This window comes from Drosophila ficusphila, unplaced genomic scaffold, assembly GCF_018152265.1.
Source record: "Drosophila ficusphila isolate 14025-0441.05 unplaced genomic scaffold, ASM1815226v1 contig_791, whole genome shotgun sequence".
In the NCBI taxonomy this organism is placed as follows: Eukaryota; Metazoa; Arthropoda; class Insecta; order Diptera; family Drosophilidae; genus Drosophila; species Drosophila ficusphila.
In genome coordinates, this window is record NW_025064737.1 from 25,144,413 (window position 1) to 25,159,925 (window position 15,513).

The following is a 15,513-nucleotide window of genomic DNA, read 5'->3' on the forward strand; positions in this document are numbered from 1 at the left end:
CAGAAAGTGCATAGTTGAAGCTTTCCTGGCGAGAAACCGGTGACAAAGCTCTCTTTTGAGAAGCTCCGGAGGGGTCACTAACCGAATTAATGTTAATTTATTCAAATAAGAATATCAGTAATAAGCCGGTGAAGAAATAGAATTTTACGAAGTGCTATGGATCGCAACGTTTTAGGAACTAAAGTCATCGAAAAATGAACAAGGTACACGAATAATGAACAAAACCAAGTGCCAGATTTTATCACTGGGCTTATTTAAAAGCTGATAGCGAAATGGAAATAAATCTTAATCAAACATTAAATAAATAATACTCAAGTCCCACCTTAAAGAAAAGATAAGAGTGCTACAAAAAATGTCTTGACAAATTACTCTTCAAACTGAAGGGCCAAAGAGCTCTTTAAAACAGATGGCTTATAGAAGTAAAATCAAAACACGCAACTTCTTTTTCATTTGCTAAATTATTAAATGTAAGTTTAGCAAACTTTGTTTTTTAATAGTTTTTGTTTGTGTTGGTTTCTCGTTTCATATAGTACATTATATCTCGATTTATATATTTTTTAATATATATATCATTACTATTTTATGTTTTCTTCGTTTAAAATCAATTGAAGTTCAAGGATTTGCGCATTCATCGTCTTGATCCGATATCGACAGTATACATGCCTATATATATTTGTATTTTAAGAATTCCAAGAAAATGATGTGTGAGAAGTGTAACTTATGGACAAAAATTCAAAATTGTATCAGTTGCTTAAATATTCTTAATATTTGTGGTTGTTTAGCATATTTTTAATATGTATGTTTGCATATCCTTCAACTATACGCATCGATTCCATAAAATATAGGGATGGGAAATGGGATGTGGGCCTGTGGCGTTTGGGCTGGCTATACATATATGTAACATACTTTCGCGATTCGCACAATTTATTATTAATGCTGGCTCCTGTTTTTTTTTTTAAGGTTGAGAGAGGAGTGAATTGCTAAACGAGGATGGAGGGTGCATCTGTGTATCTTTTCTGTATTTTCGTGTTTTGTGTTGCGCTGCGCACAGACAGTTTCTCTTTCACATTTGCTGTTCCTATAAAGTATACGTGTGCACATATATATATAGGTGTTATCGACTTGGTTTTTGTTCTCCGTTTGGTTAGTTGCGAAAGTGGCTACGATGCGTCTGCTGATGCTGCTGCTGCCGGCCCAGGACCTTTGCCTGAAGCTGAGGCCTTGCTCATTGGCCCCACCAGTCGGGTCCGTTGCTCGAGTGCGCAGCACTGCCGCCGTAGGAGCCGCCATAGGAGCCGCCGCCAGCGCCACCGCCATAGTAACCACCGCCTCCCGAATTGCCGCCTGAAAAAGAAACCAACGCTTTAGTATCTCCCTCCGAACAATTAGTTTATAATGGATGGTTTCACACTCACCAAACTTACCGTACGAGTTTCCGTTGCTGCGGTAGTTGCCACCGCCGCCTCCAGATCCACCGCTGCGGGGCGGAGCTCCACTGCGTCCGCCGCCACCACCGCCTCCACCGCCACCAGAACTTTGACGGTAATCTCGGGATCCAAAGCCACCACCATAACGTCCACCACCGCCGCGTCCAGTACGCTTGGCTCCGCCGTGGCCGCGATCAGAGCTGATGTCCTCCATCCAGCTGGGGATCTCCTGCTTCGTTTCGATCAGCAACTCCAGCAAGTCGGAGCAAATGTTGCGGTTCTTCTCGTTAAAGAAGGAGGTGGCCACGCCGAGGTTACCCATGCGACCAGTACGACCGATACGGTGGACATACTCCTCCACATCAGAGGGCAGGTCGAAGTTGATGACGTGCTTCACGTGCGGAATGTCCAGGCCACGAGCGGCCACAGCGGTGGCCACCAGGATCGGGCAGTCGCCCGAGCGGAAGCAGCGCAGCGCCTCCTCGCGCTCCTTTTGGGTGCGATCTCCGTGGATGCTGGTCACGGGATGGTTGCACTGGTACAGGAACTCCTCCAGCGAGTCTGCACCCTTCTTCGTCTCCACAAAGATCAGCGTTAGGCTGTCCTTGCTGTATTCGGGACCGTCGCGGATCGACGAGAGCAGATCCAGCAGATATGAACGCTTGTCGGGCTCGTAGACCCACAGGATCGTCTGCGTGATGTTCTCAGAAGTGGAGCCCACGCGACCCACGGCCAAAAAGATGTAGTTGCTGAGGAAATCGCTGGCCAGCTCCTGGATCTGCTTGGGGAATGTGGCCGAGAACATGAGCGTCTGGCGCTCTCCGGTTGGCGGCATGTTTAGCTGCTCAACAATACGACGGATTTGGGGCTCGAAACCCATGTCCAACATGCGATCCGCCTCATCAAGAACCAAGAACCTAATGTTCTCCAGTCCAACCTTGCCTCGCGAGATCATGTCCTCCAGTCGGCCGGGCGTCGCCACAATCAGGTGGCAGCCGCGGTCCAGCTCGCGCATCTGCTCGATGGTGTTGTTGCCACCGTACAGCACGGCCGGACGCATCCGGGAGCGGTAGGCAAACTTCTTGGCCTCCTCGAAGATCTGGGTGGCCAGTTCGCGGGTCGGTGCCAGCACCAGACCCAGCGGATACTGCTTGCGCCGGCTGTACTGCCGGTTGCTCTGTGGCGGGGCCACGTAGCCGTGCTCGTACATCTGGTTGAGAATCGGCACCAAGAAGGCGGCCGTCTTGCCGGATCCGGTCTGGGCGCAGGCCATCAGATCCCGGCCATTTATGATGATCGGAATGGCGTGCTTCTGCACCGGAGTCGGTTTATCATAACGTGCTAGGGCCACGTTGTTGCGAATAATCTCCGTCAGCTGCACATCATCGAACGATGTGATGTTCGGGGGCACATTCTGGCCCGTCGCCTCCACGGGTATATCCTCGTATTTGTCAAAATTGATTCCCGTATTGCCCACGCCGAACAGCTCCACCTCCAGGCGCTCGTCCCTCGGACCCAGCTTTGTGTAGTCGATGTTGCCGCCGCCGCCCTCCTTCCACCGGCTGTTGTAGCCGCCGCCTCCGCGCTCGCCGCGGTTGTTGTAGCTTCTGTTGCCGCCACCAGGCGGTCCGCCTTCGCCGCCATCAAATCCGGGCTGCCGCTCCGGCTCCTGCCAGCGATCGTTGCGCGGCTGCTGCTGCTGCTGTGCCTGGCCATCCTCGCCAGTCTGTTCGTTGAGGGCGCTTCCACTGCCGCCACCGCCTCCGCGGTACGAGGGTCCGCGTCCGAAGTTGCGTCCTCCTCCGCCTCCGCCGCTGCGATTCCAGTCACCGCCGCGACGCGAGTCGAATTCACCACCTGCAACGGATTGAAACAAGTGTTTAACGCATATGCTTTGGGAAATTTATAATTTTGCCTCAAGAAGTAATCTAATCCGAGGATCAAAGAGGGTTAAAAAAAGAAATCTTACTCCATTTTCCAAATTTTTTGTTCGAATTTTTAGTGTATTGGGACATTTGTTTTAGTAAGTCTGTATATGATTGTCAGAGACAAAAAATGAAAAACTGCTTTCTAAACATATTTGACAAGCTGACCAGGTAAAATAAGTAAATCTCGACTACTACGATAGGAAACTACTAGTTTCCTTGTTGTAATTTGTCTGAAATCTTTTTTGTTGGTTTCAACTTGTAACTCGTAGGTCTCCAAACAATACTTAAATTATTATTGGGACCCACCGTTGTAGTTGTCCTCGTACCGACCTCCACCACGACGTCCTCCTCCGCCACCGCCTCCGCTTCCGAAACTGCCGTAGTCGCCGCTCTGGCGATTAAAGCCGCGACTTCCGCCGCCGCCCCTGCGGTATTCGCCGCGCGACTGCTGCGGATCCCTGCTGTCCTGGCGCGAGTTCCCGGATCTCGAGTCGAAGCCCTGGCCTCCTTGTCCTTGTCCTTGGCCCTGGCTATCTGCGTCCGCTGCGTTGTTGTTGCCACCACCACCACGAAGATGCGGGGGCACATACACACCACCGGTGACCGAGTTAGTGGAAGTCTTGCTTGTTATGGGGCCGCTGTAGTCAGCAGAGCCGCCATTCAAGTCCAGACCAGCAACCTGTAAAGAAGATGGACAAACACGTAAGTCTTGTTCGAAACAAAATCAATTAGCTGGACAAATTCTAAAGAAGTTAATTAGGTGAAAACTGGCAAAAATATGGGGTTCAAAAAACCACTCTGCTACAAAAAAAAAATATTTAATCGAAGACCATTTAGGAATTTTATTGCAATCGTTTAGAGGTATGTAACTTTGAAATAGGATAATAATTGATCGAGTAATGGAGAATGGAAGTACGGGATTGGGTCACTTGTTTGGCACAGCATCGGAAACCTGACAAAATTTGACATGAACAGGGGTAAAAAATTTGACCACTAGGAAATGACAAATTTTGAATGTAGTTCGTTTAGGAATTCCAAAACAAATGTTTAGAGGTATGACACTTTGGAATCGGACTAAAATTGGCAAAGTTATGGGTTCTGGAGCTCTAGAACTAGGTCTCCTATTGGTAAAATATCGGAATATTTGGAAAAATCTGACATGAACAGGGGTCAAAATTTTGACCATCCAAAAATGGAAAATTTTTAATGCAGTTTTATCAAGAATGCGATTACAAACGTTTGGAGGTTTGTCGCTTTGGAATCGGTTGAAAAATGGCAAAGTTGTGGATTATGGAAGTTCAGTATTGGGTCTCCTTTTGACAAACCCCCGAAAACCAATAACGTTTGCAGGTACACTTTGTTATTGGTTTAATATTGTTCAATCTATCGGTCAGCTTTGTGCAAACAATGGTGCAATAAGATAAAAAAAAGTAAGCTCGCATACGGAAACTTTTAATAACAATAACAAGTAAATAGGTTAATGGGTTAAAAAAAACCAATTATATTATTTTCCGGCTGATAAAGAATTAACAGTGCAAGCGATTGGTTTAAGTTTTTCCAAATGGAAATTTTCTCCAGAACATCTAAACTTGATACGAGCTTAGCAACATGTTCGATTTACGTCTTCTTCTTCCTTCTTAGTACTACGTGTATATATACATACATATTCAAAAATGGGAGAGAGGCGCAACTAGTTTAAAGCTTTGAATTTGATTTTTGTATTCTGTTCGTCAGCGGTGGAGACGCTCTTCAATTGTAACCATCTCTCTCGCACCCAGTGGCAGATTTTTACACAAAGAGAGACCGCCTAGCAACACAACAAAAACATCACTTTGACAAGAGCCACCCACACATGTGTAAATAAATCGCAGACGAAGTGGCAAAACCCTAAGCCCTGTTGTGGAACCCAAATAAAAACAATGTGGATGTCGTCGTAAAGAGCTAAAAGAAGAAATAGTTGCTATTCTTTTCATTTACATGACTCAAGGAGAAAAATCAAATACAAAACCTTTTAATCTTTTAAACGTTAAATTCCACAGTATATTATTGCTCTCATACTTTTTTTTTAATGTTGAATTGAATGTATTTTTCGGGTAATCCCCAACGTTCGGGTTTATTATTAATTTTCTATAAGAACTAAATTTCTATGTTTTTACTTAATAAATCTAAAATAAACAAATAAATCAAATAAAAATAAACGCAAATAAGGTTAAACTTTTATTTAACTATAGCTTTAAGTTGAGGACTGATTTCGGCGCACTGGTGAAATTAGTTCAGTTTTCAAATTTATGCCAATTCACCCTTGAAATTAATCACCAAATCGCCAACCCCTGGCAACCCTGCTTACAACAGCTTCCACATGTGCCCGAGAGCGAGAGAGAGCGAAGTATGACGCACACACACACGGTCAGCCTTAGAACAGCGGTACTGCTCTTACACGCACACAAACATGGGTGGTCGAGTGGAAACTTTCATTTGTATATAATATACATGTCAAATTGGAGGCAAGCGAGCAAAAATTATACAAAAGAAATTACAAATTGGAATGACGATGAAGAGCACTCACGCACACATGAACACCATTCCACACCGACACGATTCACCGTTGTAAAAAAGCGATACGAGACATTAGTGTGTTATGAAATCAATAAAATTTCTAGCCGAACTTTTTCCAATAGCCGCATGAGCATCACTCACACACACACATGCACTCACTGTATATACAAGTAGTTTTTCTTTCTATATGTAATATTTTCACCAGTTATTAACTCTACTTACTTGCTGCTCTAGACCTGTGCCATTTTGGTTAATAGCATTACTCATATTATCCTCCAATCAGTTGCTTTTTTTTTCTTGCTTTCCGTTTAGGAAAATTTTAAAATGGTTACGCTTTGATTTTTTTTGGGGTGCACACTTGCAATTTGCGACAAAAAAATGTATACGATCGTTGTGTTGGTGTTGCACTTGGTGTCTATACGTTTTTCCTTAGTTTTTCCGACAAAACTTCTTACGTTCCACAAGCTACTGCGTTCTCGTGTGAAATTTCAAGGGTCTGTACTTTTTCAGTTTTCGGTTCTTTTCGTTCCTCGCACAGAATTCCTTTGTTCGGCTTGAAACTGAGACGTTTCCGTATCGGATTCAGCTGGCCTGCTTGTGCCAACAATTACAATTACAAGCGCTATGGGCTTGGAAAATGCTGCTTTTCCGACGAGTTCACGTTTTTTTCCGCTTTCAGACGCGTGTCTAAAAAGTAGGGTTGTACGTTTGCGGATATCGATAAGCGTACATGAAATAGCACAGACCTAACCCTCGGTTCGCGGCTGGGGAACTTGACCCGGATATCGGAGCGGGCGCTGCCAGATCGCTGCGGTAACTTCGCGGGATATCGAATTTAAATCGATGTCGTTCAGGCTGTTGATTTTTGAAATGGAGGAGAAATAAGGCTGGGCAGTTGAAATTTTGTATCAATTGGGCCAAAAATTGTTGTGTCTATGTTGAGGTGTGGTTATTTTACCAAGCGTCAGTCGCTTACCCCATTTTTCATTTTGAAGCAAAAATCAAGGGGATGGGCATTTGATTTGCTTACTAGAAAACGCAATCTTGCATATCCAAAAAAAAGGGATTTCGAACTCTCAAATATATTCATGTACTCTCGTGTTTAGAATATACATATCGTGGGTGTACATGTTTATATAGAATAAATGCTTTTGGTATTGGCCTTAGCTTGAGATTACATAGGGGAACAATAAATATGGCTATATAGTATCGTATATATCTGTGTAATAATGCCCCATCGATTAGCCCTTGAGCAGGCAGCGGGAGTAGAACTCCCGGTCGATGGCGTCGTTTGGAATGTACGAGCTCCACTTGAAGATCAACGCCAGCGTATCGCCGGCGGTCATGTGATCCAGTGCTATGTTGAGGAAGCAGTTCCAGTTGTAAAAGAAGTGCCGGCTCAACTGCTCCTGCTCCACGCCCGAGACGCACTCGCAGTTGGCGCACACCAGTTGCCCGCGCTGCAGCTCCACGAACTGCTCGAAGCAGCGACCCCAAGCGGCGACGTTCAGCTGCTTGCCCACGTCCGCCAGAAGTTCAGGCAGTCCGTAGTTCAGCACAATGGCCACCACCTTGGTGAGGTTCTGTTCGGCCAGGTAGAACTTGGCCAGGACATCTAGGAGAGCCGGGACGGACTGCACCACATCGAAGCACTTGAGCTGCTCGCCGCGGGACCAGAAATACCGCAGCAGCACCGCTCCAAGCTCGTGATACTGGCAGGAGGTGTCGAAGCGAAGTGGAAAGGAGCAGTGCTCACACTTGACAACCTCCGCATTCTCTGACGTATTAAGCAGCACGAATCCCGCGGCGATGTGGTCCCGCGTGGCATCGTCCACCTCCCAGATGAGTTCCGGATCCAAGTAGTCAAAGTACATCTCGTAGCAGTTGCGTTGCGCTTGATCCGGCGTATCGCCGTGCTCCACCATCACCTTCGCCAGTTTCTCGAGCAGATTCACCAGCTCCCCAGCTGCATACTCATCGAAGACCGCTCGATAGCGATCGACGCACTGCGTTCGGCTGAACTTGGCGCTCTTGGCTATCAGGTAGAGGTTGTAGAGGGTCTTCTCCTCGGGACTGATGTGGATCGCCTGGGGAGCCGGCCTCTTGCAGCGTGTTACGATCTCCTCCTCCTGATCCTCGGATCCCGATTCGTAGCGCGCCTTAATATCCTTGAACGGCAGCGAGCGCTCGCTGGCCGGGATCAGTTCTCTAACCAACTGCTGCTGCTCCTCGGCGAAAATATTGAACTTGTACTTAATGATGTTCTTGCCGAATTTACCAGTTACCGTCAGCAGGGCGTCCTTGAAGTGTCCCGACTTCACAGGCTGTTTAAGGTTGTCGCAAAAGGCGTTCTCCAGAACGTAAACTCCCTTTGGTGTCGCTTTGGCTGAACTGCCGCCGCTCAAACTGCGTTCAGTGGTGGCCGAACTGCCTCCAGAACTGTGCGTATCCAAAGCACTGCCCGTGCACTGGGTGATGGCATCGAAAATCACGGATATATCATTCAGCAGCTCGTACTCCTGCCGTTCGATCAGCAGCTGCTTCAGCGGATTCAACTGCTTCAGCTCGTAATCCTCGCGGGCCTTGTCCGCAAAATATCGCACATGCTGTCGAAGGAGGTTCGCACAGGGCAGCAACTTGGACTGCTGGACGAGGGAGACTGCGTGGGACTGCAGCGTTTGCAGTTGAACGCTGTAAAGTGCACCCGACTGGGTAAACACGAAAATCTCCGATCCCGAGGAGCGGCAGTCGGCGATCCTCTCAAACTGATTACACCACAAAACCACCGCCGATCGTCGCACATCAAACACATACAGTCCCAGCTCGGTGAAGGCCAACAGAAAGTCCTCGTTTAGCCTTTGCACCTTGGCGAACTGCAAATTCTGCGGCTGGTAGTCAAGCAGCTCGGTATTGGCGTCCAGTTCGTCGGTTCCGCTGCCAGGGCGCTGAATCCTCGCAGGTGCAGTAGCCAGAGCGGCCTTGAATTGGTGCGTTTGTATCACCTCGCCCTCGAAGTCCACCTCCCAAACACGACTGCCAGGTCGAGCGCAGTAAATCCGAGAAGGCTGCAGGGACTCCTGCGGGGAGACGAAGAAGCAGGCTCCAAAGGCACCATCCCTTGGTCGGTTTCCGATCTGAAGAAATCAGTAAATAAATCGAATAATTCGTGTTTTGAATTGGCAAAGATCAGGGCTTCACTTGGCTTCGAGATAAGCTTTATGACTTTGATGAATCACAGCTCACAAACACTGCCAGCTTAGATTATTGCATGAAATTCAAGTTACATTGGGATTCACAAATAAAAGCCTTGCCATGTTTAATAAGGTTAATTTGGAAATCCGTTCTGATCTTAACAAAGTTCCCCCTAGACCCACCTGCTTGTACTCCTCGTACTCCGTGTTGCAAAGAATGCACTTTGTGCAGTTGGACACCAAAAGCAGAGACTCAAAGTCATCGATCTGGACGATGGGTGAGTCCAAGTAAAGCAGCGGATGCACGGTCATGTTGAGCAGCAGGCTGTGGCCAATAAAGGAGGAGAGCAGCACGAGGCTGACTTGGCCGCGGGAGTCGCCATAGTAGAACTGCTTCTCGTCCTGCGTCCAGTGGATACAGGTCACCTGCACCGACTGGTCCAGGTGAGTGAATATCACCTGCGGAGTGGCCTGGGCGGACAAGTTAACCGCGTACACACAGATCAGGGATCTTTGGGTGGCAAAGGCCACATATTTGCTATTCGCCGAAATACTGAGACTCGTGATCGCTCCATGTTTGTTCGGTATCAAGAGCAGGAACTTGCCGTTCCGATTGAACAGGTACAGCGATCCGGACGAGGCGCCGAAAATGATATAGCTGTCGGAGATGTCGAAGCATGTGTACTGTGAAAGGGAGGCAGTGCATATATAAGTGGGTGGCACGCTATCAAGTTACAGGTGAGATTGCAGTGCTTACCTTGATGCGATTGTGGTGTTTCAGCGGCAGCGACAGCGACAGCGAAAAATCAATAAAGTTTGTCAGGCAGTAGGCGTCGGCCATCTTGCGGGTGTTTATTGTTCCCCAGCGTTTGTCAATCACATAGCTTGCTATTAAAACTGTATTCGCTGGTCACCCTCTTGATCTTAAGCAATTATTTACAAAATTTGTGTTTTTATCAGCGAGGCGACCAATTTGTGTACACAGCCCGTTGCAACCATCTGGCAGCCCTGCTAGTGCTGGCAAGTGTTCGATAGAAAGTGGTTGTGTCGTTCACAAATTTTAAAATAAATGAGATCTATCCGTAAAACAATTCCAATCAATATAAAAAATTAATAAGTACTGCTTTTTGGAAAAAAATTCAAATCTGAAATTGTATCGATGGTTTTTTTGGTGTTGTAAAATACCAACTGGATTGTTTATTTTTTATTTTTATTGTTTGGCAACGCCATAACCAACAGCTGTTGTAAAGTTTTCTCCCAAACTTTAAGTAAAAACTTACTTAATTTAGAGCAAGTAACTAAAATTCAAGTAAATATGAAATAAATCTGCTAATGAACAATGTTTACTAGCGAAAAACCGATTTCTAAGCCCCAATCGAACAGCTGTTTGCCAATAGCTCCCCCAACCGCAACATCTGCTGTCAAATAAACGTCAAAACAGTCGCGCGACTCGACTCCCCAAGCGAAAAAGTGCAGAAAAGTGAAATGAGACGTTAAAAGCTCAAAAAAATATTGATACGCATCAGGGAGAACACGAGAAACTCGCATATGTATAAGAAAAACAAAGTGTAGCAATGGGCGACAAGGAGGAGCCCGTAACACCCGCGCCTTCGCCCACGGAGGAGGGTATGGCCAATATTGGGACTGCTGGAGCCGGGGATCAACCCCAAGCTTCCGGGAGCAGCACGAACGTGAAGATAGTAATCATCGGAGCCGGAATGGCAGGATTATCGGCAGCGAATCACCTTCTGCAGAATGGCTGCGAGGATTTCCTTATTTTGGAGGCAAGGGGCCGAGTGGGCGGACGAATAGTGTCCATACCGCTGAGCAATAACCAGAAGGTACATGGCGTTATATAACCCTCAAGTCCAAGAACCAAAACAAATCAAACTAGCATTATAACAAAGCACACCCGATTAGGAAAACTTATAGTATGTTGTAACAAATTCTTCGCCCTGCGCCCCTAACGTTGATTATAGATTTTTCCAAGCACTGCGCAGTCGGTCAGCTGTTCACGTTTTTCATTAGTGCTATTTTTATATATGTTCCTGTTCCTGGTTTGCCTACTGCTAGTTTAAAATGTTAGGCCTTCACATGTTTTTGCTTGAGAACTTTCCACTTTTCCTTTATTTATTTGCATATTTTTGACCGGTGTGGCGGGACCTTATCAAGGAATGCGTTATACAACTTTCTCTGGCTACGCTAGGCTAGATAAGATAGGGTTTTTTTAAAATAAGCAAAGAATGACGTATCTGGTGCAATGCCCTTATTAACTCACGGGTTTGCGGGCCAACGATCACGTAGACTAATTGTAGGTCTACAAATATCATTACATTTTAAAATGGTTTATATATATTTTACTAGTTTTATGTATCTTACAACTAATATGCTAATAAATTGTTTGAGTATTGTCGTATTTTATTCACACTGCTTAAATTTAATACTCTAGGTCAGTTCTTATCTGTTTATCACCGTCAAGTTTAAGGCATTTATCTTTTTAAAATATAAAGCTTTTACCACTTGCCATATCAGTATGAAATATTTAAACATTTCCTATTAAACTTCCTTTATAACAAAGATTGAACTGGGGGCCAATTGGATACACGGCGTCCTGGGCAACCCCATCTTCGAACTGGCCGTTCAGCATGGTCTAGTCAGCGTGGTAAACGTACCAAAGCCGCACAAGGTGGTGGCCACCACGGAGGATGGCCACCAGGTGCCATTTAGCATACTCCAGGAGATCTACGAGGCGTACGTCTGTTTTTTTGAGGCGCTGCGACGAGTATTTCCTGTGTCAGTACAGTCCTCCTCCTGATATACACAGTGTGGGCGAGCACATCAACTATGAAATCGAAATCTACCTGAGCGGCGTCCAGGATCCAAAGGAGAAACGCCTCAAGCAGTCCATATTTAACTGCCTGCTTAAACGTGAGACCTGCATAACCGGCTGCAACAACATGAACGAGGTGGATCTCCTCGAACTAGGTGAGATAAAAATCATTAAAATATGGTAGGCCAATTAATATATAAGCATGTCTCTTCCTTCAGGCAGCTACACGGAGCTACAGGGAGGCAACATAGTGCTGCCGTCTGGCTACAGCTCCATCCTGCGACCGCTGAGCGCCCAGATACCCAAGCAGTCAATCCTGACCAAATGCCCGGTGAAGAAAATCCACTGGAAGCGGAAAAAGACCTTTACTGGCCTGGAGACCGTCGACGAGAACTCGGAGGACGAGCACTCGGACGATTCGGAGCGAACGGTGACGGAAGTGCCCACGGGAGGGCTTCGCGGCGCCTCGATGGAGTCTAACTCCAGCAGCAATTGTGATTCACCTGCAGGCAATGTGCGCGTAGATTGCGAGGACGGTCGAGTACTCCATGCGGAACATGTGATATGCACCATACCGCTGGGCGTGCTGAAGGAGACGCATCGCACTCTGTTCGATCCTGTGCTGCCGCAGTACAAGCAGGAGTCCATTGAGAATCTCATGTTCGGCACCGTAGACAAAATATTCCTGGAGTACGAGCGGCCGTTCCTTAGTGCGGATATATCAGAGATTATGTTACTGTGGGACGACGACAAGCGAGACATGAACAGCACCGAGGAGGAGTTGGCTAGCGAGGCGTATCTCAGCAAGAATTGGTTTAAGAAGATATACTCGTTTGCCAAGATGACGGACACCCTGCTTCTGGGTTGGGTTTCCGGTCGAGAGGCCGAGTTCATGGAGACGCTCTCCCACGAGGCGGTGGCGGAGAAGTGCACAGAAATCCTGAGGAACTTTCTCCAGGATCCGTACGTGCCCAAACCGAAGCGATGTGTGTGGTAAGGAAACTTGAAATATACACGAAATTAGAAAGTCTGATCTTAACAAATGTATCTTAACTGACCAGCACGAGTTGGAAGTCTCAGCCCTTTACTGGTGGAGCCTACACTTCGATACCTGTAGGCGCTACTCAGGAGGATATTGAGAATCTGGCCCAGCCCCTATATGCCACTCCCCAGGCCATGAAGGTGCGTCAACAAATTATCCACTAAAAACTGTTCTAATTTGAACACACTTTCATAGCCCGCCATAGTCTTTGCCGGAGAGCACACCCATTCCAGTTTCTACTCGACAGTACACGGCGCCTATTTGAGTGGCCGCACGGCGGCGCAGCATTTGCTGGCCAGCGAGGAGCCGGACGAAATCATCATGGAGTCAGACGGCAGCGATCTGAGCGCCTGGATACAGGGCATCGCCCTGGACTGAGTCTAAGCAAAACAACGACCACTCAACGATTTTGTATTATAATTTATTACCGATTTTTTGTACACTCTTGGAACGCTTTTAGCTAGTGATATATATTTTTTTTCAATTGTAATTTATTTTGCTAGTGTCGTTAAACGATTTACCATCATTTTTGTACATCCCCTGTAAGCATTTGTTTTATTTTGTTGATGTAATTATATTGTAATTTATTTAAAGCCCGCTTGTACAATACTATAAATAAAAGGTAACGATTTAGCTGAGCTGATCAATGTGCTGCCAATTCTGACAGATCGTGCACTCGCAGCAGCTTTTACTGTACTCAGACGAAATGTGTGCACAAAATGATAATGTTGTTTAGACCTAATTACCGATTAGCAAACATAAGTACATAAATACTAATATAATGCCTATTTTTATAAATTCGTATTTAATGTAGAAAACGTTGCACCAAGTTGGAAACGGTGGCAAGCTGAGGGCAACAAGTGTATATTTGAAAGTAACTATTGTTAACGTTGACTATTTTGCTAACTAATTTATGCATTAGTTAATTCTTTAAGAAAAAAACAAAAGGCAAAAGTTGATATTCATAGGTCCTTTCTAACTGTAGGACCTTCATATTTATTTGTATTTGTGACAAATATATCGACTTGTACGCATAAATAATAAATGAACACGCTAAATTATTAATTGAAATGTGTATACCCACTTCTAAATTAATATTGTACTAAAAAGGTATTTAAAATCGGGTTTGCACAGGAAACTAAATTAAATTTCAAATCTCTCATCAAGCTGTGCTTTTGGTTTTAAGTAAATTAAAATACACATTCAATTTTAACTTTCAGACGAAAATTCAAAATTTCCTGTTATACATCAATACGAGGTCCGACTAGAAAGCAAATACATGAAAGGTAATGAAAATACTATTAAACTAATCTTATGTAGGCAGCGCAGTTAGGTATTTATAAGCTACGCTATTCAAAGGTGTATATTGCAATTGGATTTTTAGTTATTTACATTTACAACAAAAATACTCTCGTAAAAAAATCGCAAAAATTAAAAAAAATCCTTCGAGCCGGATTTGAACCAGCGACCTATGGATTTCTATTGCATGTTTACCAACTACAGTCCACCGCTCTACCAACTGAGCTATCGAAGGGGGCGTGCTGAGGTGCACGCATTGTAATGGGTATCTGGATAATCGTGAGGGTTAAAAAAACGTACTTCATATAGTTCAACTTATATCTATTTTCGTCAGCATAAATTTAAATTTATTTCATTGTAGCCAGGGCCATCTGCTGGTTTGACATTGTTTGACGTATGCGTACAAAAGTTTAGAAACTCGTACCAGCTTTCACTTTTTGCAGTGATTACATATTTAAATTTCGATTTCTACAGTATTTTGTTTCTCGGGTTTTGCCGTTTTGCTAAACTTTTTTTTTTATATGTTTTGATTGGTTTTTTCTTGGATTTTGCAATAAGAGCAACCCATGACATAAAGTTATTATAATCGGGCAATATTTTCGAAAAAAAAGTGTTTCTAAGAAATAGTTTAATTTTTTAATAAATAAAAAAAATTACTTCTTCCGATCCTTCGAGCCGGATTTGAACCAGCGACCTATGGATTTCTATTGCTTATGTTACCATCTACAGTCCACCGCTCTACCAACTGAGCTATCGAAGGTTGGAAAACATTGCGGCCAATGTGATTTTTGTTCGTGGCCCTAAGCAAGGTGATTTAGTTTTGAATGGAGTACTTCAGTATTTATTATCTGGTATCCGGGTCAGTAATGGTCAGCCACCTCAAGGCCTTCTTTTGCAATCGAATAATTTTAAGACATACCGGTTTTGGTACGCAGAATTATTGTTGTGCACTTTTTTTTTAACGATACTTAACATTTTCCACTTAATGCTTGGCAAAAAAAACAATTTATAAGTCCATTTCACAAAAAAATTTACATCTCTTTTGGTTCCTTCGAGCCGGATTTGAACCAGCGACCTATGGATTTCTATTGCTTATGTTACCATCTACAGTCCACCGCTCTACCAACTGAGCTATCGAAGGTTGTATGTTTCGGCGGCAAATTCGCCTTTTGTTCACGAGCAGAGAGGGGAAAGTAACAAAGAGAGAGCAAAAGAGAACACTTAACTATTCTCTTATTTT

General features: G+C 45.0%; 3 protein-coding genes and 3 non-coding genes across 10 annotated transcripts; 1 reads left to right on the top strand and 5 right to left on the bottom strand.

Moving 5' to 3' along the window:
* Positions 1 to 903: 903 nt before the first annotated feature.
* On the bottom strand, positions 904 to 6,848 carry LOC108099456 (ATP-dependent RNA helicase bel). 5 transcript variants are annotated; one of them, XM_017203002.2, is made up of 5 exons: positions 6,658 to 6,848; positions 6,134 to 6,598; positions 3,686 to 4,034; positions 1,416 to 3,284; positions 904 to 1,344 (listed from the first exon to the last, which is right to left on the bottom strand). In XM_017203002.2, exons 2-5 carry the CDS (start codon positions 6,176 to 6,178, stop codon positions 1,226 to 1,228), a joined length of 2,382 nt encoding a protein of 793 aa, XP_017058491.1. In that variant the 5' UTR covers positions 6,179 to 6,598; positions 6,658 to 6,848; the 3' UTR covers positions 904 to 1,225. The 5 variants fall into 5 exon arrangements, with proteins under 5 accessions (XP_017058491.1, XP_017058490.1, XP_017058489.1 ...); XM_017203001.2 differs by having other exon boundaries at positions 1,425 to 3,284; positions 3,662 to 4,034; XM_017203000.2 differs by having other exon boundaries at positions 3,662 to 4,034.
* A 129-nt stretch (positions 6,849 to 6,977) lies between these two features.
* Positions 6,978 to 10,179, bottom strand: LOC108099475 (Hermansky-Pudlak syndrome 5 protein homolog). Its single transcript, XM_017203031.1, has 3 exons — positions 9,860 to 10,179; positions 9,286 to 9,786; positions 6,978 to 9,045 (listed from the first exon to the last, which is right to left on the bottom strand). Exons 1-3 carry the CDS (start codon positions 9,941 to 9,943, stop codon positions 7,153 to 7,155), a joined length of 2,478 nt encoding a protein of 825 aa, XP_017058520.1. The 5' UTR covers positions 9,944 to 10,179; the 3' UTR covers positions 6,978 to 7,152.
* Positions 10,180 to 10,343: 164 nt separating this feature from the next.
* On the top strand, positions 10,344 to 13,612 carry LOC108099476 (peroxisomal N(1)-acetyl-spermine/spermidine oxidase). The gene is given in 6 exon segments (XM_043208906.1): positions 10,344 to 10,943; positions 11,681 to 11,863; positions 11,865 to 12,087; positions 12,151 to 12,925; positions 12,994 to 13,114; positions 13,170 to 13,612. Coding segments are annotated over 6 exon segments (1,752 nt in total). The 5' UTR covers positions 10,344 to 10,676; the 3' UTR covers positions 13,353 to 13,612.
* An 803-nt stretch (positions 13,613 to 14,415) lies between these two features.
* Positions 14,416 to 14,508, bottom strand: Trnay-gua. The gene is made up of 2 exons: positions 14,472 to 14,508; positions 14,416 to 14,451 (listed from the first exon to the last, which is right to left on the bottom strand). It is a non-coding gene; the product is annotated as a tRNA-Tyr (tRNA).
* Positions 14,509 to 14,939: 431 nt separating this feature from the next.
* On the bottom strand, positions 14,940 to 15,033 carry Trnay-gua. The gene is made up of 2 exons: positions 14,997 to 15,033; positions 14,940 to 14,975 (listed from the first exon to the last, which is right to left on the bottom strand). It is a non-coding gene; the product is annotated as a tRNA-Tyr (tRNA).
* Positions 15,034 to 15,320: 287 nt separating this feature from the next.
* On the bottom strand, positions 15,321 to 15,414 carry Trnay-gua. The gene is made up of 2 exons: positions 15,378 to 15,414; positions 15,321 to 15,356 (listed from the first exon to the last, which is right to left on the bottom strand). It is a non-coding gene; the product is annotated as a tRNA-Tyr (tRNA).
* Between the last annotated feature and the right edge of the window lie 99 nt (positions 15,415 to 15,513).